The sequence below is a fragment of the Salvia hispanica genome, chromosome 3, assembly GCF_029641045.1.
Source record: "Salvia hispanica isolate PSC_SH4W2 chromosome 3, Shi_PSC_v1, whole genome shotgun sequence".
NCBI classification, from domain to species: domain Eukaryota; kingdom Viridiplantae; phylum Streptophyta; class Magnoliopsida; order Lamiales; family Lamiaceae; genus Salvia; species Salvia hispanica.
The window spans coordinates 16,235,145-16,259,766 of NC_142694.1; the positions used below are offsets into that span (position 1 = coordinate 16,235,145).

At 34.8% G+C, this 24,622-nt stretch overlaps 3 protein-coding genes, 1 long non-coding RNA gene and 2 pseudogenes across 14 annotated transcripts; 3 read left to right on the forward strand and 3 right to left on the reverse strand.

Annotated features, from left to right (window-relative positions):
* Positions 1-1,111: 1,111 nt before the first annotated feature.
* Positions 1,112-1,777, reverse strand: LOC125217088 (uncharacterized). The gene is made up of 3 exons (XR_007175560.2): positions 1,601-1,777; positions 1,492-1,532; positions 1,112-1,345 (listed from the first exon to the last, which is right to left on the reverse strand). It is a non-coding gene; the product is annotated as an uncharacterized LOC125217088 (long non-coding RNA).
* Positions 1,778-2,699: 922 nt separating this feature from the next.
* On the reverse strand, positions 2,700-3,844 carry LOC125217113 (protein MIZU-KUSSEI 1-like). Its single transcript, XM_048118939.2, has 2 exons — positions 3,343-3,844; positions 2,700-3,171 (listed from the first exon to the last, which is right to left on the reverse strand). The coding sequence occupies exons 1-2, from the start codon at positions 3,783-3,785 to the stop codon at positions 2,922-2,924; spliced, it is 693 nt and encodes a 230-aa protein (XP_047974896.1). The 5' UTR covers positions 3,786-3,844; the 3' UTR covers positions 2,700-2,921.
* A 589-nt stretch (positions 3,845-4,433) lies between these two features.
* LOC125212502 (uncharacterized) lies at positions 4,434-7,145 on the forward strand. Its single transcript, XM_048112697.2, has 3 exons — positions 4,434-5,180; positions 6,473-6,707; positions 6,951-7,145. Exons 1-2 carry the CDS (start codon positions 4,956-4,958, stop codon positions 6,704-6,706), a joined length of 459 nt encoding a protein of 152 aa, XP_047968654.1. The 5' UTR covers positions 4,434-4,955; the 3' UTR covers position 6,707; positions 6,951-7,145.
* Positions 7,146-12,750: 5,605 nt separating this feature from the next.
* LOC125209343 (nuclear transcription factor Y subunit B-1 pseudogene) lies at positions 12,751-13,403 on the reverse strand (annotated as a pseudogene).
* A 1,079-nt stretch (positions 13,404-14,482) lies between these two features.
* Positions 14,483-17,349, forward strand: LOC125211405 (glutamine synthetase N-1-like). Of its 11 annotated transcripts, XM_089067235.1 has the most exons (9): positions 14,484-14,795; positions 14,868-14,955; positions 15,754-15,860; positions 15,943-16,103; positions 16,206-16,297; positions 16,440-16,507; positions 16,592-16,640; positions 16,847-16,916; positions 17,112-17,349. In XM_089067235.1, the coding sequence occupies exons 1-4, from the start codon at positions 14,764-14,766 to the stop codon at positions 16,034-16,036; spliced, it is 321 nt and encodes a 106-aa protein (XP_088923361.1). In that variant the 5' UTR covers positions 14,484-14,763; the 3' UTR covers positions 16,037-16,103; positions 16,206-16,297; positions 16,440-16,507; positions 16,592-16,640; positions 16,847-16,916; positions 17,112-17,349. The 11 variants fall into 11 exon arrangements, with proteins under 11 accessions (XP_088923368.1, XP_088923361.1, XP_088923359.1 ...); XM_089067233.1 differs by having other exon boundaries at positions 16,206-16,507; XM_089067236.1 differs by lacking the exon at positions 16,206-16,297 and having other exon boundaries at positions 14,485-14,795.
* Positions 17,350-18,837: 1,488 nt separating this feature from the next.
* On the forward strand, positions 18,838-19,919 carry LOC125209344 (proteasome subunit beta type-5-like; annotated as a pseudogene).
* Positions 19,920-24,622: the final 4,703 nt, after the last annotated feature.

The window sequence follows — 24,622 nt, forward strand, 5'->3', positions numbered from 1 at the left end:
TAGTGGAATATGAGGTCCACTACCAAAAATGGTAAAAGTAAAATGAAACAAATTATGTGGGACGGTCCGAAATAGAATACTGGGTCGAATTATCTGGGACGGATGGAGTAATAAATACTAGTAAATAATAATAATTAATTATATTATTTATTATTCTTATTTCCCACACGTTTTATTTAGTGTATATATCATCGTCCACACGGTAATTGATCGTGCTTTAAAATTAAAACACTCTTTCCAATAATTCAATTGGCACGCTTTTGGGTGATAATTCAATTATTCAGTTAGTTTTAGTTAAACGAAATTCGAAGCGAATTAATCAAAATTGAAGCCGAACCTAACCAAACTAGTTTAAACTGAATCGGAATAACTGAATATTAATTTTGATTATTTCGATCTTCACCTAAATAAAATAATCAATATTCATCATGAGACATCAATCGAAATATGTAAAAATATGATTAAACGTTAGAACTATAAAATGAAAATCATCAATTAATAAAATGTGGGTTAAATAGATTCCAATTTTTACTCCGATCCAAATTACAATAAGAAATACTACTAATGTGTATAATCTCTTCACTGATAATAAATGAAATAGCAATAAGCCAATAATAGATATTATTGGGCCCACCGACTTATTACTTACGTAGGCCCAGACCAATTCGCGTGGCCCAGTTTAACAAGGAAACTACGATGCATTGAAGTAGCAATTGTGAGCTCATGGAATTTTCCATAAACATCAATTCAATTTTTTCTAGATTTAATTGCCCTTGAATCTTGATTTGTTTATCACTTCTCAGTTCTGCATTAATTAAGTCACATTCCTTTAAATTGAGTTATTTTTTTCTGCCAAAAATTAAATTTTTGATAAGTATTTTTCACTTTCTCTCTTTATTCATTTATCTATTTTATTCTTTTTATAAGATCGCTAAAAATCGCTATCATAATTCAATGCCCAAGAAATGTACTCAATTATCATGAAAGTAAGGAAGCTATTTTAAAATTCATTTACAAAATCAAACAACTATAAGCGAGGCAATGCGAAGCATTTAACTTACTACTACTATAATTCTATGAGTTAAATGCTTCAAATATATAGGAAATCATCTAAAATTGAAATGATGACAATCAATACATTGCAAATCTCGAAATCTTACATGATACAGATATTTAAAATGACTCATAAACATTAAAGAGAAATAACAACAAATTGAGGAAGTGGTGAATGGGGCAACTTTTTTTGTTCTTTCAAAATAATCAACTTCTAAGTTGATTCAGTAGAAGGACCACCAGGTTTATCTGATTCTGCTGGATCTCTTGCTGTTGTCACTTGTAATTTTGTCTAAGAATAAAAAGATCATAGCAACAACTATTACTCTATTGTTAAATCTTTGGAAATAAAATTTAATCAAAGAAATTTCTAGAAAGATGTAATGTGAATTTCATGTATCTAAACAATAAGTTAGGATGTTAAAGAAGAATTGATACCTCAACGTTAAGCTTTGGCTCCTCTCCATGTTTTTCTTTAGCTGAAAAAAGATAATGAAATTATAGAAAAGAATTTGACAACGAATATTTAAAAGGAAAATGTTGTTACCTCCTTTGCTTCCACAAGATACTATGTCAACAAGATTAAATAAACCTTTCTTCATGTTTTCCACAATCTTAACCATTTCCACTTTCTGATGAGAGAGACAGAGAGATGGTTTCTTGGAAAAAAATTGTTGTTGAAAGGGTTTATTTCTCTATTAGAGAACATGGTATTTATATAAACATTTTTCTTGAAAAAAATAGCTGTACAATGTACATACATGACCAAATATCAGTTTATGAAATGTATCTAATTTATAAAGCAATTTACAGATGTAATAATAATATTAATTATTATAGTAGGAGTATAATTAAGTTAACAAGTAAATAGAAAAAAAAAAAAATTCTATGAGATCCGAAATTCTAATCATGCTTTTGTTGCTTAGAAGAAAAGGGTTGGTATATGGCAGATGCAACAGACTGGTATAATAGTTTTATTTAAATGAACTATGCAAATAACAAAAATATGTATATGTATGAAATTTTGCAATAAAGCTCAGGATTCCGTATATCAAACTATAGGCTCGTTTCCCTTTATATTCAATCGATTCGGATGTTCCACTCTCTCATAAGAACACTAATATTTTATAGGTAAATTTTTTATTAAATTAATTAGGTATGTTTTAAAAACTCCATACATAAATACACACGCAAAATACATAAAAGAACGGAATGTGGGGTTAGGAACATGGGCAGAGGCCCAACCCAACTGCCACATTATTAGAGTGTCATAATTTAAAGGATTGATACAATAAGTTGTTAGTATCAAATAAGTTGTCATGATTGTTTAATTCATGACTTTAATTAATTGGTTTAGGACAACTCAAATAAGTTGTCATAATTTGTGTGCCTTGGATATTTATAGGATTGATACAATAGGAAAAACATAATTGTACATATATGAAATAATTCGTGAGGACACAATACGATGACGATATAATACGATAACAATTCATGCAACGGAGCAACACAACACAACACCTGTACAGTGTCCCATCTCTCAAAAGTAAAAATCGACACACAAGCAAACCCTAATAATTAAAATAGGAGTTAAAATAATTAATAAAAAAAAATAGTTAACTTGAATGACACACCTCATGATCAAGTGAAAATATGTTGAATTAAAGCTTTATTGTGAAAGACCATAAGAAATTATCTATACATCCGGCAAAAAAGATTATACTAGCAAAACAATTCATCTCTTCATTGCCTAAAAATGATGAAGAACAAAATTCTTATCATTATAAACCTAAATTAAGGAAATAAAAGTACAAAAAATGCTATAGTAATATATTTTGCTCCAATGTGAAGCAAAACATATAATTAATTCATGATCTAATGAAGAAAATACTCAAGTCGAGTTCGTTATCTCCGACACCATCGGGACTCAATATGTATAGTGTCTCGAAATCTTTGGACCCCACCACTCTATCAAATTGCCACCGCATGAACGACATCTCCCCGTCGCCGCCTTCTGCCTCCGTCCGCGGCGGTAGCACCCCTGCCCCCATCGACATCCCCTTTAGCAACTCCATCACATGTAAATCCTCCTCGGTTGCCTCCCTTCTCACGCCAGCACTGCATGGGATAATAGTCATTTAAATCACAAAATTTTATCAAATTCTGACTCCTGTAAAGTTTTGAAAAAGTAAAATGTTCATAATTTAATATTTTATTTTCAAATTGATCAGATTGACCAAAATTTGATCAAATTTCACGCTAAAGAAAAAAAGGTTCAAGACGATATACCCGTTGTTGACCCCATTAGCGTACATGGTCCACCGCGGCTCGTCGAGCAGATTGATCCTCTTCTCCTTCCCCCTCTTGTCGCACTCGAGCGCGATCCGCAGCATCCCGTGGCTCAGCTCCTTGTGCAGGGCCTGGGTCTGCATGGCCAGCTCGACCACGAGCATCGGCACCGTGCTCGGGTTGGCCTGCACGGCAAGGGTCACGTGCCCTTTCCGGTACCCGAAGAGCGTCCCCGTCACGTGGGCCCCGGCCCCGTGCTTGCCCACGTCGACGGAGAGGCGGGCGCCCGGGATCTTGACGACGGGAGTTATGATGGGGAGCGACCGGAAGACGTTGCGGACGGCGCGGATCACTTTGGGCTTGTGCATGTGTTTCTTCCGGGAGTGGGCGGCCTGGGCCAGGGTCACCGGCGGAGGTGGCGGAGGTGGTGGAGGATCCCCCATCAAATTCAATGAGAGGATCCGCCAATTAATGTGGTTTCAGAGGAATTTAGGTGTTCTGTTTCTTGAGAAAATTAGTAGAATGTGAATGGGGAGGAAGATTAAATATAAAATGTATCCTAATTATAGAATAATCAATATTAATAAAGTTGTAATGAATGTTATTGTTACACTTATTTTAGGATGCTTTTTATTCTGAACTTTGGAAAGAAAAATAATATTTTTGACCTCGGGTTGAAATAGATGAATAGATGAAGTGAAGCTAATATTCTAAAGAAAAGTGTGAAACATCTACTAGTATAGAAAGGCACGTATCAACGAGGAAAAGTGCGCAACTGTAAAAAAAGGGTCGGGTAATGGAGGTTAGGGTGGAGCAAAGAAACGAAGAACACCTCTTTGGCCAATACAACACAAGCGGGGAGTCGTGATACGATCCTATATCATAGGAAATCCCAATTATTTTAGTTGTCTATTCGATTCACCATATCTTTCTAATTTATATTTAGATATTTGTATCTTATTCAATAAGTTACAGTAGTAGTATTCTAGTATTATAAATAGGAAAGATTATATCATTTTATCAATCAATTAATGAAATCTATATTATATTTTCGCCCGCTTGCTGTGCATTGCGAACCCTAATCAACTATTTGCCGTCGAGATCGAATCTCGCGCCCAGCTATATTTTCGGAGATCACCGCCGATCCAAGCACTTGGGCGCTAGATTAATCAACGGATTATGTTTCTTGTGCTCTCTTTTCTTGTTGAGGGAAGACGTCCTTAACAAGTTGCCAGTGGGTGAAAGCACGACGTCCTCATCGGAAGAATTGAACGACATGACAACGGAGGTTAGAGTGGCATACGAGACAACGTTGTGAGCTTTGTACGCCAAACGATATAGGCATTTTAATTGAATAATTAATTAGGTTTCAAATTATGGAATTTTCTGATTTAATCAATTAATTTTACATTTGAAAAATACAAATATTTTTTCACCGATTAAGCGAACTGCTCTGCTGCAAATCTTCTCTCAACTTTCTTCTTCACCTCACCGCTTCTGTGCCCTTCCCCTCTCTCTACCTTTATCTCTCCTATTTCTGTTTCCCCCTCAATCAAGTTGACTGTATGCCTAATTGCATAAAAAGATACCAGTATTGATTTGACAAGCAAGAAATGTCGGATTTGGGGGAAGAATTTATCATAGAAGGCTACAAAGTTGCGTGGCTGATTTGGATCCAACTTGTAGTCATGTTTCTTCTCATCATTCTCCTCTTCTTTGGCTTCAGCGCATTTACTTTTGAACCTTCCAGTTCCCCAACCGCTTCGCCGTCCACTGCCGCCGCCGCCGTACCGCCGCCTCATCTCAATAATCCCAGTTCATCCCGTAGGAGAGATAAGGTGGTTAATCGAATTCCTAATCTTCTTAAACTGCTGTTTATTCGGTTAAGATTATAGTCTTTAATTGAGAATTGGTTGAATTGAGAATTACTGCAGAGATGTTTTTTTCTTTGAGTTGGTTTGAATCTCTGGTTTGATTTAGGGCTTGGAATGAAATGAATGGCTGATCAAATTGCGATTCAGAATTAATTGGATAAGTGATTGAAACCCATAAGCAAATGAAACCTAAAATGTTGTCATTTTGCCTTAATTTGAATTTCCTTTAAGTTGATGATTGATGGCATTTACAGTAGTTGCTTTTGATTTAGCGATTGTTTAGTAAATTTCTTCCTCAGCATTTGTTTAGTTGGCAATATTATTCTAGGCTTAGTTAATCTCTTATCTTTACCTTAGAAATGCAGCTTCAATGTTTAGTATAATCGAATCAATGTATCGACATTTAGGAATTTATAAAGGTCTCATAAAATATGATATCCATTTGACTACTTGTACAAAGTTTCGGATGGAGGGCTGTGGCAAAAGTTATGGTTTCAGGGAGTGGAAACTGGAAAGATCATATCCCATCTTTGTGTTCCAAGTCCAAAAAATCCCATAGATTGAGAAGAAAAGTCGCGAGTTTATGTCTTCCGTGTTCTGATACTGACGTTAGGTGATCTTATACTTAATTTTAGGATTCGGTCGTAATGAGAAAGAATTTAAGTTTCTGTTACATAAACATTGCTGATGTGATCATGCCAGTATTTCTTGTTCTGCAGTTGGTGAAGCTGATGTATCTATGTAAGTGGAAAGTGTCGTAGATGCTTATTTTTCGAGAATAAGACGTTTGCCACCATAGTGAGATTGATGTAAAGTGAAAATCCACGGCCAATCGGCCATGGATCATCTTTTGTGAAGTAATTTTGTAAATTCATTTAGAGGTTGTCATGTGGAGGTCTTTCTTCTTGGCTTAGTCTGTTTGGATTTTATCATCCAGATTCATTGAAACTATATTTGAGTTTGCTTTAACTGTTTAACATAGATATTGTTGATTCGAAACCTGCAGAATTGGAATATTAGTGATTCCGAGACCTTCCCTCTTCGTCATGTCTTCATTTGAATGAGTTGAAAATAAGAACACTCTTCCCAAGTTCAATCCCAAAACCATAGATAATAGATAAACAACCTTATAAGGCATCAGTTCTGTTATATGTGTACGTTATGTTGCTGCTATATTGATAAGAAGATATAATATGAATCGATCTTATGATATTGTTTTGCTGTTGTGATAATTTTTTGGACCGTGGATGTGGCAGGCAGAAGTTCAGAGGACTACAAGGGATAGAGCAAGCATTGCAGAATTTACCAGAGAAGTCCAAAATGGGGAGGAGTCTTCTTCTAAGGATTCTTCGTTTCTCAGAATCTTCAGAAATCCTAACCACCCTTGCAACTATTTTGACGTAGCAAAACGAGCAGTTCTCAAGTGTTTAGGCTTGGACTCTAGCTCCGAGCCCTCCAGGAGGAGCGATCAGCATGATAAACAAGAGTAACGTATGCTTTATACTCTCTCTCTCTCTCTCTGGTTTCGCTTTTTTAAAACAAAGATACATGCACTGAAAAAACTAGCCTGGTTATCTATACGAAGAAAATAAAATCCTGTATTTGTCAATCAGCATAACGAATTGAGAGAGAAGGAGAGAGCTCATAACACATCAAAAATAATATTAAGAGCTGTAAATCGAATGTCCTTCACCATATGTTTGAATAACAAGGGTTGATTTTGGTGTTTTGCAGGCATGTACATTTTTGGTGATCATCCATAATGGTGATAAGATTAGGAGCAGCACATAGTTCAGTAGAGGCCCTCCCCACGAACTCGTGATTAGACAGTGTATATAGGCAGCCTCATTGTACTCAACTGCAACACAATATGGTAATGCTAAACTCCAATTCTTTTGCATATAATTGAGCAGCAAAAGTCTTCGGTTTTGTTTTGTTGTGCTTGTTGCTGTTCCTTTTGTAGCTATAGATAACTACTCTTTTCTTTTCTGAGTTTTCATCTTTAGCTTTCTTGATAACCGAATATGGTGGCTGAGGCAGTTAACATCACATGCTTGATCATATTTGGATGTTTACTTTTTGATTTTTTCTTTTTGGCCGATACTCTCAATTTTGCAAAAATAGTAAATTTACGATGGGCTGAAGGTTGTTGTCGTGTTCATGCTCTATGTATATATATATCGGGATGTTTCCGGTTCAAGAACCAATCAAAATCGTCGGTTTTGGTTCCAAAAAATTTGGAACCGTAACCGGCCTGGTGAAGGATAAGGAATGGTGATCCTGGTATTCATCGAATACCCGTCCGTTATAGTTCCAGAAATTCTAGAACTGAAACTGGTCTGGTAAAACCGATACTGGTTCAGCCTGTGACGGTTCAAAAATCGGAACTATCATTCCGGTTCCGAGCTGACCTGGTGATTCTGGTTTAACAATGCATCCCTAGATGTATGCATATTTGTTATCTTTTGCTTATTTATTTGGTTTTATACTTCTATAATAATTGGCGTCTAATTGACATAGAACTACATTTTATTTGTGTGCGTCAGATCATAGGTTTATATATTTGACTCTTAACATTATAAATTCCTAGTATTTTTTTTTATTTTGGATGAATTAGTTACATTGACAAGATTATAAGGATAGGCCACAAAAACACAACCACGTAATGACAAAAGATTTGTACTCTCTCCGTCCTATAAAAGATGTCACACTTTTCATTTTAGTTTGTCCTACAAAAGATATCACATTACCCTTTATGGAAAAAGTTGTCTCTCATATGGATATAAAAATTATATTTTCTCTCTCCATTTAACACACAAAATAAAACCTTCTAAAATCTCGTGCCGTCCCATAAGTGTGACATCTTTTGTGGAATAGAGTGTGACATTTTTTGTGAAACAGAGGGAGTATCTTTTAGCTATTGGGCCTTTTATGCATTGGAAAATCAAAATTTAGTTCCATAGTTAAAATATTTAGAGAAAATCTTTACTCGTGATCATCTTAATATATAGTAAGAAAATTATTTGTGCTCAATTCGTGATTAGTTCGATTAAATACTTTTCCAACCTAATTCTATATATTCCAATATACAATGTAATTATAAATTTATATAAACACTTTTTGAAACAAAAACGCGAATTCAATTTCAGTGCTCATTCTTCCCCAACTAAAAGAAATGTGCACTAGATTAAGTTAATTTAGTCACAAATTGTAAATGAATTTGCAAAATAGTGTAACTGGCCGGCACGTAGGCGCGTGCTTCACGGTCTAACTATGACGAATTGACGATGGTAGATCACCTAGCTCTGATTAATTTAACCATAAATATATGCTTAATTATTAGTGATGATGTTAAGTTATCAAAGTTTTTTCTCTAATTAATTATAACCGTAGGTATGATAAAAAAAATAGTCAAATGCGTAATCTAGATTCTAAAAACTCATTCACACTTCAAGAAATATCACAAAAATTATGAATTTTGATCAAATTCTGGTTTGTTTCGCAAATTTGAAAATTGACTATAAAAATCATGAATTTTTTAACATTTTTCTCAGTGTTTCCACAAAAAAATATTTGATTTTCTATTTTATAAAATGGTGTTAATTTGGTTATACATGTTCAAAATTGATGATTTGTTAAGTATGTTGATAAAAATAATAGGTGGTGTTATCATCGTTGAATATTTCGAATGTCGCACTAGATACAATACCACCAAAATTAAATTGAGAACAATATTAAAATCATTGGGAGATGTATTTCAAAGATATTAATATAGGTGTTGGATAAGTAAAGTAGTGGATTTTTGTAGATATTAAATGTGAATGATAATAAAATATAAATAGTTATGTCCTAAAATAAAAACATCATATTTTTTGGTGGACTAACGAATAATAACACCATGGTTTTAATGGACGGAGGATATCTTCACAAATTCGGACCTTAAAAGAAAGAGGATATCTTCTCAATAAACAATGGACTAATTCAAAAACATAACTACACACAAAACTGTCCAAATCAGTGTTTTCAACATGATAACACAAATATTTTCAACTTAGCGATAAATTGAAGATTCAATTTTCCTACCTACTTTTTCCACAACATTGAAATTGAGAATCCTTCATTTGACATGGAGACTCAAAAATGACCATAGGATTTTTGAATATCCATTAATCATGTAGTTAATTTCCAACAATTGAGTATATAAAATTTGGTACGACGACGTTTTGTCTTTGCACCTAGTTGTAACAACAATTGTTCATTGTTCAACGATAAATTGATAATTCAGTATATAATAGGACGAATCACTTTGAATTTCAAATTTACATGAGTGTCTAATTATCAATTCTAAATCTTTTTATCGATTCATTCTTTTCCAAGTAGGATCAAGTGAGCATATAATGTCTCGATGTGATTAATCACTTTCACTTGGATGTTTCTTCAATATCAGATCCTATGCATAACTATTCGTACTTATAATCAAGAAATAGTATCTATAAGTCCATTGACAACATTTCATACGTATATAGTATTTATTATAATTAACTCAAAGCAAATTTCATAGCGTATAGTATCATTTTTTTTCTCTTTTAAAATCATAGCATATATAAAACGATTTTTGGTACTATAACTTTTAATCATCAATATTAATTAGTATGAGGTGAGTAAAACCAACTTTTGTATTGCATCAAAAGTATTTTACTACGACTAGTATACAAAATTGTGACATTTGGCGAAAATCTATATGATTTCGAGCTACGGGCTAGAATTTTTCTTTCTTGTTGTAGTTGACTTTTAATTTAAGGTTGTATCTGACTAATTAATGAATTGTTAAATAGAAGCAATTATAGTTCAACTATAAAAATCCACCGTATGATAGGTTATTAAGGGCATGTTTGATAACCTAGTAATGCCCGGATATAGATATGTATTTGTATATTTTTAAATGTTTGGTACAAGGGCATTCATAATGGGACGCCCTAAGTGACGCCCTATGCACCGCCATGTCAGCATCTTATCCTCCTCCTATTCCACCTACAGTGGGGCGGACTATAGCCCGCCCTAAGCGACGCCCTACGCATTTTTCTATTATTTGAATATTTATATACTTCAAAATTTGGAAAACTAAAACTTCATTTCATTAAAATTCAAACATTACAATACGAAAAAAAAAACTACAATTTCTCAACGGCGGCGGTTGCGGTTCCAAACTTCTTCAATCATGTCGGTCATGAGCTGAGTATGGTCTTGTTGGTTGCGCATTGAGGCCTGTCGCTCTAGAACCGCACCGAAGCCAGTCGGTAATCCTCGAGTGACCGGCGAGGTCGCCGTGCTGGAGCTAGATTCGGCTTCATCATCCACCCAATTGGTGACATGGCCACGTTCTTGTTCGACTATCATGTTATGCATGATGATGCACGCATACATGACGTCGGCGATGACTTCCTTGTACCAGAAACGCGCCGGACCTTTCACGATTGCCCACCGCGATTGGAGCACCCCAAAAGCCCGCTCCACATCCTTCCGCACGGACTCCTGCTTTGCCGCAAACAAGACTCTCCTCTCACCAATTGGGCAGCTGATCGTCTTCAAAAAAACAGGCCACCTAGGGTATATGCCATCGGCCAAGTAGTACCCCATATGATGTGTGCGGCCGTTGGCAGTGAACTGAATGGCCGGACCGCGACCCCTGCACTGATCGGAGAATAGGGTGGACGAGTTGAGGACGTTGATGTCGTTGTTCGACCCAGCTACACCAAAGTAGGCATGCCAGATCCAGAGGCGGTGGTCAGCAACGGCTTCTAGGATCATCGTCGGGTGGCTGCCCTTGTAGCCACTAGTAAATTGGCCTCTCCAGGCCGTCGGGCAGTTCTTCCACTGTCAGTTCATACAGTCGATGCTCCCTAGCATCCCAGGGAAGCCGTGCACCGTCTCGTGCATCCGCATCAGGCTCTAGCAATCGTCAGCAGTCGGACGTCGCAAATATGTGTCACCAAAAGCCTCCACAACTAACTTACAAAAATTCTTCAGACATTCGCGGCCAATTGTATCCCCGACGTGAAGGTACTCGTCGAACATATCCGCTGTTGTGCCGTAGGCCAACTGGCGGATCGCAACCGTGCACTTCTGCAACGGCTTAAGTCCGGGTCTGCCGATCCCGTCTTCCCGATACTGGAAGTACTCATCACGGGCCTCCAACGTGTGTACAATGCGGAGAAAAAGATCTCGGCTCATTCTAAAACGGCGGTGAAAAACATTCGGGCCCCACCTTGGATTCTCGGCAAAATAATCTGCGAACAGACGTTCGTGCGCTACGTCGTGCTCGCGGGGGACAAACGTCCGCCGTCGTATCGGGCGAGGGACCCGCGCCTCCGCCGCCGCCGCCTCCGCCTGCTCCCGCTGCATTTGTTCCAAGCATTCCGCCTTGGCTTCATTAACGGCATCGAACAAGGCTCGAGTCAAGGCCCATCTGCAGCCATCCGATGTACTCAAATCGTAGTCGTCAGGATTCATTTTTGAGTCGATGAGAGAGAATAATTGAAGAGAAATTGAAGAGATGTGAAATTGGAGTGTGTGAAATGGTAGTGAATAGTAGAGTTTAAATAAGAATTTTTTTTTGAAAAAATTCAAAAAAAAATAGAAACGCGTGCCCATCGTCCGCGTCGTCCACAGTGGCGGACGATGGGTATCCTCCACGCATCGTCCGCGGACGATCTATCGGGCGCGGACGATGGTTAACCCATCGTCCGCGATGCTGCAGTGGTGGACGATGGGACGGACGATGTCCGTCGCATCGTCCGCCCCATTGCGGATGCCCTAATAGTTACACTACCTTACAAGCTTGTGTTTTTCTCTATCGTCCATCTAGGCTCGGCAGATTTAGCATCTGAGCCAATATGTATCTCTCAAAATTCGTGGGATAGCAATTCTACCTTTATTCATATACCCATAATTTTTTTTTTATCTCTTTCGTACCCTTTACTTCCAACGTCCATTCAATCCTTTATCTCTTTCAATCTCACAAATATACTTTCTTCCAATGCTTTTCAAGCTAATCACTACAAAAATTTCATCCGGTGAATGTTTAACAATTGTCAGATCTTTCTCTATTTCTCACTTATCTTCTTTTTCGTGATGAAATTATTTCTATCCATTCGCTGCTGCCCTATTATGTCTCTAATTCACTACCTAAGTAAATTACCTTCTATATATACATAGTATTAATACACGCATGTGAAGTAACACTAAATGTATTTTCCTTTGTATAAATACAAATTTCATGTTTTGTCACCCTAATTATATCACTACGCTCATCAAATGACACTACAAAAGAAAACTATGTTTACCAAGCACTGAAACACCTAATCATCCCTCCGACTACTTGTCTGTGTGCTTGGAAAGGTGCTAGGAAATTTCCGAAATTTCTGAGCACGTAGTGGTGTTCGGAATTTCGTGCTAGCTAAATAGTGTTTTTTTTTAATGTGATGGCCGTTAATTAATTGATTTAATTAATTTTTCGATGCTTTGACAAAACATATGAAAATCAAACTAATCAACATACATGTTAATTGAATTCTTCACTTAGTACATAATGGAGTAGTAATTTATAGAACAAGTAATTCATCTCAAAGTTAATCTCTCACCACTCAACACCACCAGTCCACCACCCTCCGCCCTAGCTCTCCCACCACCAAATTCAACCAACACACCGCCACCACTCCCAAGACCTTGCAAAAAACTAGGGTTTGAAGCGATCTTCTCAGCATCAAAATCAACTTCACAAGGAGTCAAAACAGAAGCAGAAGAACGAAAGACTCTTTCGTTCTTCTCGCTCTTCTCCCTCGTCTCCCCATCGCTCTCTCTATAACTACTAAGATAGTCCTTAAGAGGCACAACATAGTCGTCGAATCCAAGGGTAGTCATGGCCCACAGCAGATCATCGCCGTTGACAGTCTTCCGCTTCTCCCTCTGGCACTTATCCGAGGCCTCCCCCGTCACGAAGCTGATGAACTCCGACACGCATTCCTGCACGGTCTCCTTGGCTTCCTTGGAGATCTTGGCGTTTGCGGGGAGGGTTTTCTTCATGATCCGGCTCACGTTCGCGATCGGAAGGAGCCTCTCTTGGTCTCTGATGCACCCGTCTTGTGATGGTGATGATAAGGAGCTGTTTGGGATTCTTGCTCCTCTCATTTGGAATTTTTGGGATTTTGAGTTTTTTGCAGTGTTTGAGGGTTTTTAATAGTGGAGAGACGGTTTTGATGGTGACACAAATTGGAAATGTAATTTGTTGATAAGTTGAATTTTTATATTTTAAAATTTGGTTATAGTGGTATTCTCTATTTAGAGATTGAGTAATGCATATAGGTTGTGTTAGGAGGACATTGTATTGAACTCTCTCTGTCCACGAAAGTTTGTCTCATTTTTCTATTTTCATCCGTCCTATAAAATTTGTCGTATTTCATATTTTACCATTTTTGATAGTGGACCTCATATTCTACTAACTCATTCCTACTCACATTTTATTATAAAACTAATATATAAAAGTAGGACTCACATTCCACTAACTTTTTCAACTCACTTTTCATTACATTTCTTAAAATCTGTGTCCGGTCAAAGTGAGACGAATTATCTGGGACAGAGAGAGTACTAACTAACAATACTAAATCTCGATCATTAGATGAGAAGATAGATAACTAGGATCGAAAAATGGCACACTTAATTCAGTGTAGCACATATCTGTTTATTTACGACATTTGAGAAAAATGAAGAAATATTTTTATTAATTCTTTATAATTATTTTCGAAAATGAATTGGCGTAACCGACAATTTTAAATTTCAACGTAACAATAAACCTTCACAACAATATATAATAGACCAAATGAATTATGATAATATGGAGCTTTTTGAACCAAGTGTTTCTTAAAATTATGATAATATAGAGCTTTTTGAACTATTCATTTTTTTTATCATAGTTTTTTTTTTAGTTACTACTATTAAACTTTTCACATGTCGAATGTATATATAATTTTTACATCCACATCTTATTAGATAAATATATGAACATAATTGAAATTTAGACATATATCTATAATTGACTTCCTTTTCTTTCTTTATTTATTTTCAGCCGGACGCATGAATAATTGAATATTCACTGCAACAAATATGTATTATAAGGACGCTAAATTAGAGACGAAATCAGTTGCGTCGTAAAGTTTTAAAAGAGAGTTTAAATTTGAGGCGCAACAAAATTGCATCCCAAAATTAGGGACGTATAATATAATTGCGTCTCTAATCATTTTAGTTAAGGACGCAATAGATACGTCTCTAAATACAAAGGCAATAATAAACAAACACAATCGCATCTCTAATCTCAGATTAACAATCCACTCGATTCTCCTATTTTCTGCACCGGATCCCCTGTCGCGTAGAACGTCCCCTCTCATGGAGGCTCCCCTGCCGCCGCTCTCACCGGAGAATCTCCGTCTTTCTCAGAAGCAATCCACTCGAATTCCTCTTTGCTTGCCTTCGCCGAGAAATTGCTAGAAATTTCATGAAATTTTGTTTTGTTGGAATGATTTTCCGGTACTACTGTGACCTATCTATTTTCCATCTTCAATAATTCTCCATAAATTGTACTAGAATCTAATATCGCAGAAATTGGGAAAAATCAAGTCTGCAAAGCGATGCAGAGATCTCGGATTTCTCGAGCTTCGCCGTGCCGAATGAGGTTGAAGATGGCATGGTTCGTACCCTTCCATACTGTATATTTTAGAGCATATTCTGATTTTTTTCATATTAGATGCTGATTTAAGGAAGTTAGTTGATGGAGATGCTAAACATCATGATAATTTGTGATATAATTATTAATTGAATCATGCTTTAAAAATGAATTACTTAAATTGACTTCGAAGGACTTAGATTACAATGCGTAGTGCTAAACTTGCTGCTGAAAAGAGTTTTGTAGAACTGATGTTAGCTGGAAAAATTAGTATTTAGCATTTTTGGAGAGGATTGTTAGGGTTTTGGAAATCTTGAAGCTATGAGCAATGGCTCCTGCTCAGTTTGAGGTTGTGTTGAAGGAAAAAATAGGATAAATCTGATTCAGATTTGGGGTTATACATAGTTCAGTTTTCATTTTCGTTGTTAATTTTTTGATGAGCTTGTTAATTGCTAAAATCCATCTATGATGAGCTTGATCTAGTGGAAAAAGAAGAAAAACACTACATACTATTGGTAATGAGCAAGCTTTGTTGATGTCATTTGAGTTGAATGCTCTACGTGGAAAGTCGATAATGCTGGCGCTGGAAAATGATTTCTTGTTCAAAAATCTATATCCATTAATAAAGTAAGTATCAAATTGTCATTAGATTTCTATGGAAAGTACAAGGTTTTCTGTACATGAATTTAGACACCTTGATCCCTCCATTTTTGTGTACCTCTAAACATGATCAACTTTTTCCATTACTTAGGAGCATGCAGTATGAAACTTTGCATTATGCACTTGAATTATTTTTAGAATGAGACTTCCTTTATATTGTAGGTCACGTGCGATGCGTACACGCCAACAAGTCGTCCAATCCCTACAAATAACAGTTACAATGCAACACAGATTTTCAGCAACCCTGAAGCTGTTGCTGAAGAACCATGGTAACATATCAGCAGTTCAGTTCTATTCTGGTGCAGAATACATTTTCTCATAGCATGCTTAATCTGATGTTCTTTTTGATAGGTATGGTAATGAGCAAGAGAACACACTATTGCATAAGAATGTTAAGTGGCCTCTTGGATGGCAATCTAGTGGTTATCACCTCAACCTCAGGTGATTGTCACTCAAATAGTTTTTGCTGGTTGACCTCTTGCCAGAAAACAAGTGTTTTGATTTGAGAGTAGGTATGACTCTATCTGCTTCTCCTCTACGAGAGTCTTTGTTCTGGTTTTTGCTGCACTTTAGCAATCTTCATAGCCTTCTTTTTATGAGGAGAATCTTTGAAGCCCTCTCCAGGGACAACTTAACCTGATGGTTTTGACATCGACCTTGATGGATCAAGTCCAAGAGATGATAGCTGTCTCCCATTCTGTCAGATGTAAACTTTTTATCTTTATCGAATTTTCTAGGAATAGTTGGTCGGCTCTCAGCGTGCTCGTCTTAATTCTATGTTGTTGGTCGGCTCCAGTCCTTGGATTTTTAGTCTTCTACATTTCCTTTACTGACTCTGTTTTTCGCAGCACAAGGAATTCTCTGATCAGATCGCTGATCAGAGTTTCGACTGTCGACTTAAAACTTTCTTTGACATGTAATTACTCATTTAACCATGGATTTATTTTTAATCCTCAATTCCAATCACATATTTACATTTTAAATGAATTCTTGAATGCAGGGTTGATAAAGATGCAGATGGAAGAATTACTGAAGATAAAGTCAGAGAGGTACTCTTTTAGTTTTCTCTTAGATTCCTTGATGGTAATAATTTGTCTACTTGAATATGACAGATTCTGTTCATTTTTCAACTACTGCTTCAACAAAGGTTTTAGCCAACTAATAGAAGTTATACAAGTCGTGTTATATGAGCTACGTAGTTTCTGCTATTTGAGTAATAGTAATATTACTAAATTGTAAATGGCTGTTGGATAAGTTGTTGTGCAGCATTGTGGCTTCATGGAGATAGAGTTTCAGCAAACAATCATGTCTTACATTCAAGTCAGGTGATAAATAAATCTATAAATAATGATTGATGTCATGTAACTTAGTAGGAGTTGTTTTGATGTTTGTATATTTAATTATCAGATCATTGAGCTTTAGCAAATCTATCTATGTGATAAATTAATGTTTAAATAATGATTGACTTAATATAGTAACTAAGTAGGAGTTGTTTTGATATATGGATATCTGATTTTCAGATCTATGCACAAGCTTTGCTCAATGATAATTGGAAGTATTGAAGAGAGAAGGTAGAGGTCTTATCAATCGAAGAAGCTGCTTAATGTAATCTCGATTTACTGTTTCTGAAGCAGTAATTTATTGTCGGGGAGAGGAGTGTTTTACTTAATTAAATATTGTATCCATGAATGTTTTATTAATTGTTGATCAATAAATCTATAAATTACAAAATTTGATTTGAGGCTTTTTTTTTAGAAATGGATTAATATTAGCGACGGATTTGGCCGTCAGTAATAAATTTGAGGGTTAGTAACAAGCTTTTTAGAACAGCGCCAATCCGTCATAAATCTGTCACTAATATTATTTACTGACGGATATATGGATTTTACTGATGGAAATTTCCGCCACTAATTTCCGGTTTTTGTATATTTTAAAGCGTCCCAAATGTTTTAAAAGCGTCCCAAATATATTGGAGACATGTTTTAAAAACGTCCTTAATTAGATTTGGCACGCTCCACTAAGGACACTTTTTAAAGAGTCGGTGATTAATTTAGAAACAAAAAAAGCATCCTTAATTAACTCAAAAAGCGTCCTTAGACTTTTTTTTCTTGTAGTGATTCTATAATATAATATATATACGATCGTTAAACAATTGAATATCTTAATAAGCTCGATATAATAAATGGTCGGATTGTACTTGTTTTATTGACAGAGATAAAATATGCCCATGTCCGGATGATATAAACTAGTGTATCACTTGTGCGATACACAAAATTCTATTCTATTTAAACTGCATTTTTGGATGATTTCGCTCTAACTAATTCAAGGAATTTGTTTACATGTGTGTTATTCTCGCATGAGTGTTGGGCCCAAACATGAGATCCAACTTCTCTTAATGGGCCGGCCCAATTTCTGCTATCAATTCCAATTGTATCTTGTACCACAAGAATTCTCAATAAGCTCTGATTTCTATATTCAACTGAATTCGAAACCGATTTCATCGTAACAATTTCTTCAATTATTTCTCAACAATCGCTCACTCAAATTCTCCTTCCATTATATCTCAGCGCTCGATTTTCTTCATTAATTATGGAGCCTAAAATATCTCCTACCATATTTAGAAGTTGTTTCCTGTATACTTCCTTTTGATAGATTTATTCCATAGAAGATATTTCCTTTTAAAATATGTTTCCTAGTTTGAATAGAATTAAGGCTCTTTATTTGCTTTTATAGAGTGAAAAACAATTTCGTGTGTTCAATCTCTTTCGTATTTGTGATTGCCGTGTTTATTTCCCAACAATTTGAATATCTCGTACCATATTTAGAATTTGTTTCCTTAAAGTGTATTTACTTGTGAGAGATTTATTTCTTAGAAATATTTCCTTGTGAAATATGTTTCCTAGTTTGAATAGAATTAAGCTCTCTATTTGCTTATAAATAGAGGTGCTCCCTTGTAAATTCATCCTGAAATCATATAGTGAAAAACAATTTCTTGTGTTCAATTTCTTTCGTATTTGTGATTGCCTGTGTTTATTTCCCAACAATTTGATCGTAACAATTTCTTCAATTATTTCTCAACAATCGCTCACTCAAATTCTCCTTCCATTAATCAGGTAGTTTGATATCTCAGCTCTCGATTTTCTTCCTGTTATTAGGGTTTAAACTCATCTAGAGTACTGAGGGTTTAAAGATGTATAAATCTGGATATATATATGTTGATTATTTTGTGTTTTTGTGAAGTGAACCATGATGAAGAACGATTTTAGTGGGCTTGATCCCTCCATGCCGGCAAAGCGAACGACAACTCTGGCTTTTATATTCAAACACGGTGTCATAGTGGCTGCTGATTCCCGCGCCAGCATTGGAGGATATATTTGCAAGGCCTTGCTTATTTGATCTTCTAGTGGTATAAGCTTATTCAGTTTATTACTTATTTGTTTGTTTGAATATGAGTTGTGAAACTGGTTGTATAAGATTAATCTGTACCTTGCAGCATCACAATCTGTCAACAAAATTATAGAAATCAATCCATACATGCTTGGTACAATGGCCGGAGACTGCCAGAACTGGCACACAAGTCTTGGAATGAAGGTGAGTCAATCCATACATATTCCCTTGGTGTACATGAATTGGAAAGTTAGTAACTCAGTTCCATGCATGTTTCAGTGTCGTTTACATGAATTGGCAAATAAGAGAAGAATTTCCGTTGCGGGAGCTTCAAAATTGTTGGCGAACATCCTGCAGTGTTCCTATCGAGGAAAGGGTTTGTCCGTTGGAACAATGATAGCTGGCCATGATGAAAAGGTAATGCTGAATTTTGCAAAAGCTCTTCTGTTTTCATAGATAACTCCTAAACTTCTTCTTTTTGTGTAGGGCCCTGGCCTTTATTATGTCGACAGCAATGGTGGTCTGCTTCAAGGCACCAGATTCTCATTTGGGTCCGGTTCTCCCTATGCTTATGGTGTTCTGGACACTGGGTGAGTTCACATTCTCTTATCAACATCTCATTTTCATTGTATTTGGGTGATGCAAAGAAAACATCCTGTTGCAGCTGCTTTATATTTCTTCCTGGCTCGTGTTACAGATACCGCCATGATCTGTCTGTTGAGGAGGCTGCGGAGCTGGCTAGAAGAGCAATCTATCATGCCACATTCCGTGATGGAGCCAGTGGTGGTGTTGCCACCGTATAGATGGAAGAAGCTCTCTGGTGATGATGTTGGAGAGCTGCACTATTCATACTATCCCGTTGAACCCCCCACGGTGGAGAAGGAGATGGACACCGCGGTGGAGCAAGAGAGCGGAATGTTTTCTTGATGAATTCTGATTTTCTTCTTTAACTCTTTGTTTTAACACTTGAAACCTAAATCTGCTTGTTATGCTTCTTGACACATAATTCTGGCAATCGATCATGTTGAACTTCATCATTCGGACACTCGAATTACTGCCCTAGCCCTTCACTTCTACTCCATTTATTAAAAACTTTCTGAAAAATCCAATTTTGGAGCCTTCATTAAAGAAAGGACTTAGATTCATAGATTATTTATGTGGGGCACTTTGATCTGCATTCATGCTATAACATAATAGTAATGTAAAGAAACAAGTCGAAAAAAGTAATGATTTTCCCTTCATAATATTTCACCTAGCACAGAATGCATGATTGCATGTACAGATTGTAAAAATGATGAAGTTTTCTAAAGCTCTAGTTTCAACAAGAGATATGAATTACAACAAACAATTAAAAGAAGCCAAAGAAAACATAATACTATTCTTTTATCTCTCTATCCATACAAAAAAATTTCGTGCAGTAATGGATGGATTTGAGCTACTTCTAGGAGATGATCAAAGTATAACTAATATTAAGTGCATAACTAGAAAACAAATTCCAGCTGTTAGATCAAAATGATCTATTTTTGATCTAGTTCACTATATGGGCGTTTTAGTTCACGATATGAATTTGAAAACAAGGAATGAACCAAAACACCATTACAGTGAAGTTTTTACTCCGTGAAGGATTTAGTTCACTATAATGGCTGCAGTGAACTAAATTGCTCTTATAATGAACTAAATTCGTGTTCTTTAGTTATACATTTAAATAGTGGTTTCCCTAGATCACGGCTCGTCAGTCTAATATACAATGTAATTATATAAATTGAAACAAAACTCGAATTCAATTCCAATGCTCATTCTTCCCCAACTAAAAGGAAAAAAAAAGTTATTTCAGTCTTACAAAGTCATATATAAATGAGAAATGTGTAAAATTCAAATTGACGTGTGCACTAGATTAAGTTAATTTAGTCACATTTGCAAAATAGTGTTAACTGGCCGGCACGTAGGCGCGTGCTTCACGGTCTAAAGATGACGATGGTAGATCACCTAGCTGGCTCTGATTAATTTAAGTATTTAACCATATAAATATAGGATCCTCTTCTAAGGCTTATATCACCATAATCCAAAACTAAGATTAAATCTACATTCTTAGATTTTAAAATAAATGGATGAGAATAAAGCTCACAAATTTCAATAAATAGTATACAAAATATCAACAAAAAGGGTAATATCATCATTATGTTATAATATGATAATTTTCATGTGTGTTTTTTTATATCAACATAATGTATTACAAATATCAACAATATGACATGAGAATATCAACATAAGTACAAGAAAATATTAACACAGTTTTATTGATATTTTACCTACACTATATTGAGATTTTTTTGCATTGGTTGATAAAATATGTTTTATCAACATGTACGAAAATTGAAATATAATTTATCAAATTTCATCACCCGAACATCATCGGAACATATGCAATTAAGATCTCGTTGGAATCCTTATAACATTATCTTTAATATGATATATTTTTTGCAAAAAAGTAATTTAAATCGAGAGAGTTACGTAAATTTAAAATTTTGAGATAATTTTGATGAGAGAGAATTGGCATTAATGTCCTTTAAGTTTATTTAAAATACTTTTTTTTATTTAAAATATAATCCATGTGGTATTATTTTAACCACTAAATCTTCTAATTTAATGGCTATGATTTGGTATTAATTTGTGATTGTTAATTAGTTAGCCATTGATCACTCCCCTATAAATATATACTTAGGACTCGTTTGATACAAAAGATGGGATATAAGAAGATATGTAAAACAAGATAAGAAATACGGGCTTCATGTCAAGATATGCAAAGATATGATTTTTTTCCGTTGTTGTTTGATAGAAAAGAAATTATGTAAATTTGTATTGTATATTAAATAACATGGCTTAACTTGACAAATTGGTGAGATACATAAACAAGGTAAATGTTATAATTTTGGTAAGATTAGATAGGGCCCTGGCCTTATATTGGGCTTTGAGTTAAGCTTAACTATGATATCAAACAATTAGAAATGTCCATATATAATTCTCTATCTTGGTATTACTAATTTATCAAACATGCCCTTAGTTATTAGTGATGATATTAAGTTGTCTAAGTCTTTCTTTAATTAATTTTAACCTTAGGTATAATACAAAAAATAGTCAAATGTTAGACAATAATCTAGATTCTAAAGTCATTAACACTATAAAAAAATAAATTGTCACGAATCATGAATTTTAACATTTTTCTCAACATTCTCGTAAAAAATATTTTTATTTCCTATTTTGTAAATGGTGTTAATTTGGTGCATACTTGTTTCATATTGATGATTTGCTAAATATGTTGAGAAAAATAATAAAATTCAGGGGATGTTATCTTCGTTGATTTTTTCGGATGTCGTAGATATAATATCACCTAAATTAAACTGAGAACAATATTAAAATCAGTGGGAGATGTATTTCAAAGATAATAACTTAGATGTTGTATAAGTAGTGGTTTACAGGTGTTGATTTCAAAAAAAGTAAAAGCAGTGGATTTTTGTAGATATTAAATGTGAATGATGATAAAATAGTAAATAGTTATGTCCTAAAATGAAAACATCATATTTTTGGTGGACTAACGAATAATAACACCATATTTCCATGGATGGAGGATATCTTCACAAATTCGAGCCTTGAAAGAAATAGGATATCAAAAACATAACTACAAAAAATTGTCCAAATCAGTGTTTTCAACATGAAAACACAAATATTTTCAAACTGAAGATTCAATTTTCCTACCTACTTTTCCACAAGATTGAAATTGAGAATCCTTCATTTGACATAGAGACTCAAAAATGACCATATATAGTATTTTAAAGCACATTTTGTCGCAGACTATCCTTTCATGTTGTTAATTCTTCACTGAATGTCCAACAATTGAGTGTATACTGAGTTAAAATTTGATACGACGACGTTATGTGTTTGTACCTATACGAGTTGTAACTTGTAACAACAATTGTTCAACGATAAATTGATAATAGCATTATATAATAGGTCGAATCACTTTAAATTGCAAATTTACATGAGTGTCTAATTATCAATTCTAAATCTTTTTATCCTTTTTCATTATTTTCCAAGTAGGATGAAGTGAGCGTATATGGTCTAATCTAAGGTACCCTACGAATTGTCTCGATGTGATTAATCACTTTCACTTGGATGTTTCTTCAATATCAGATCCTATACATAACCATTTATACTTATAATCAAGAAATAAGGTGCGTTATATTGCTAATTTTTTAAGTTGCTAACTCTGCTAACTCATCAACGCAGTGTATATTAACATATAAAGTCAACACAATATATTGAAATGTCAACAAAATTATGTGTAACTTAATTTTATAATTTTAAGTCCATTGACAACATTTTCATAGCCTTTTTTTATGTTTTAAAATCATAGCATATAAAACGATTTTTGTTACTATAAATTTTAATCATCAATATTAATTACTAGTATGAACTGAATATAAAACCAACTTTTGTATTGCATCAAAGGTATTTTAGTAAATATACGACTATTATACCAAATTGTGCCATTTGGCGAAGATCTATATGGTTTCGAGCAACGGGCTAGAAATTTTCTTTCTTGTTTTAGTTGACTTTTAATCACATATACATTGTGGGTTTTTATAGTTGAACTATAATTGCTTCTATTTTACAATTCATTAGTCAGATACAGCCTTCAATTAATTGTTTAACGATCGTATATATATAGAATATTCAATTATTCATGCGTCCGGCTGAAAATAAACAAACGAGGAAAAGGAAGTCAATTATAGATACGTCTAAATTTCAATTATGTTCATGTATTTAATTAACTAATAAGATATGATGTAAAAATTATATATACATTCGACATGTGAAAAGTTTAATAGTAGTATGATTCGATAGTTACTTTAACTATGATAAAAAAAAAAAAAATTAATAGTTCAAAAAGCTCTATATTATCATAATTTTGAGAAACACTTGGTTCAAAAAGCTCCATATTATCATCATTCATTTGGTCTATTATTTATTGTTGTAAGGTTTATTGTTATGTAGATATATAGGAGTAGTTTATTGTTACGTTGAATAAGTTGTTGGTAACGCCGATTCATTTTTAAAATAATTACTACCTCCATCCCCCAAAATTTGACACAGTTTACTATTTTGGGCCGTCCCTATGACACACTTCACTTTTTACCATTTTTAGTAGTGGATCTCATATTCCACTAACTCATTCCTACTCACATTTTATATAAAACTAATACTATCCACATTCCACCAACTTTTTCAACTCACTTTCCATTACATTTTTTAAAATCCGTGTCGGGTCAAAGTGTGTCAAAATTTGGAGGACCGAGGTAGTATAAAGAATTAAAATAATATTTCTTGATTTTTCTCAAATGTCGTATATAAACAGATATGTGCTACACTGAATTAAGTGCGTCAATTTTCGATCCTAGTTATCTATCTTCTCATCTAATGGTCGAGATTTAGTGTTAATTACAGTGTAAGAGCATTGTGTCACCCTATCGCAACCTATATGTATTACTCAATCTCTGAATAGAGAATAATACTATAACCAAATTGAAAATTATAAAATTCAACTTACACCAAACATTTCCAAATTGTGTCACCATCAAAACCGCCT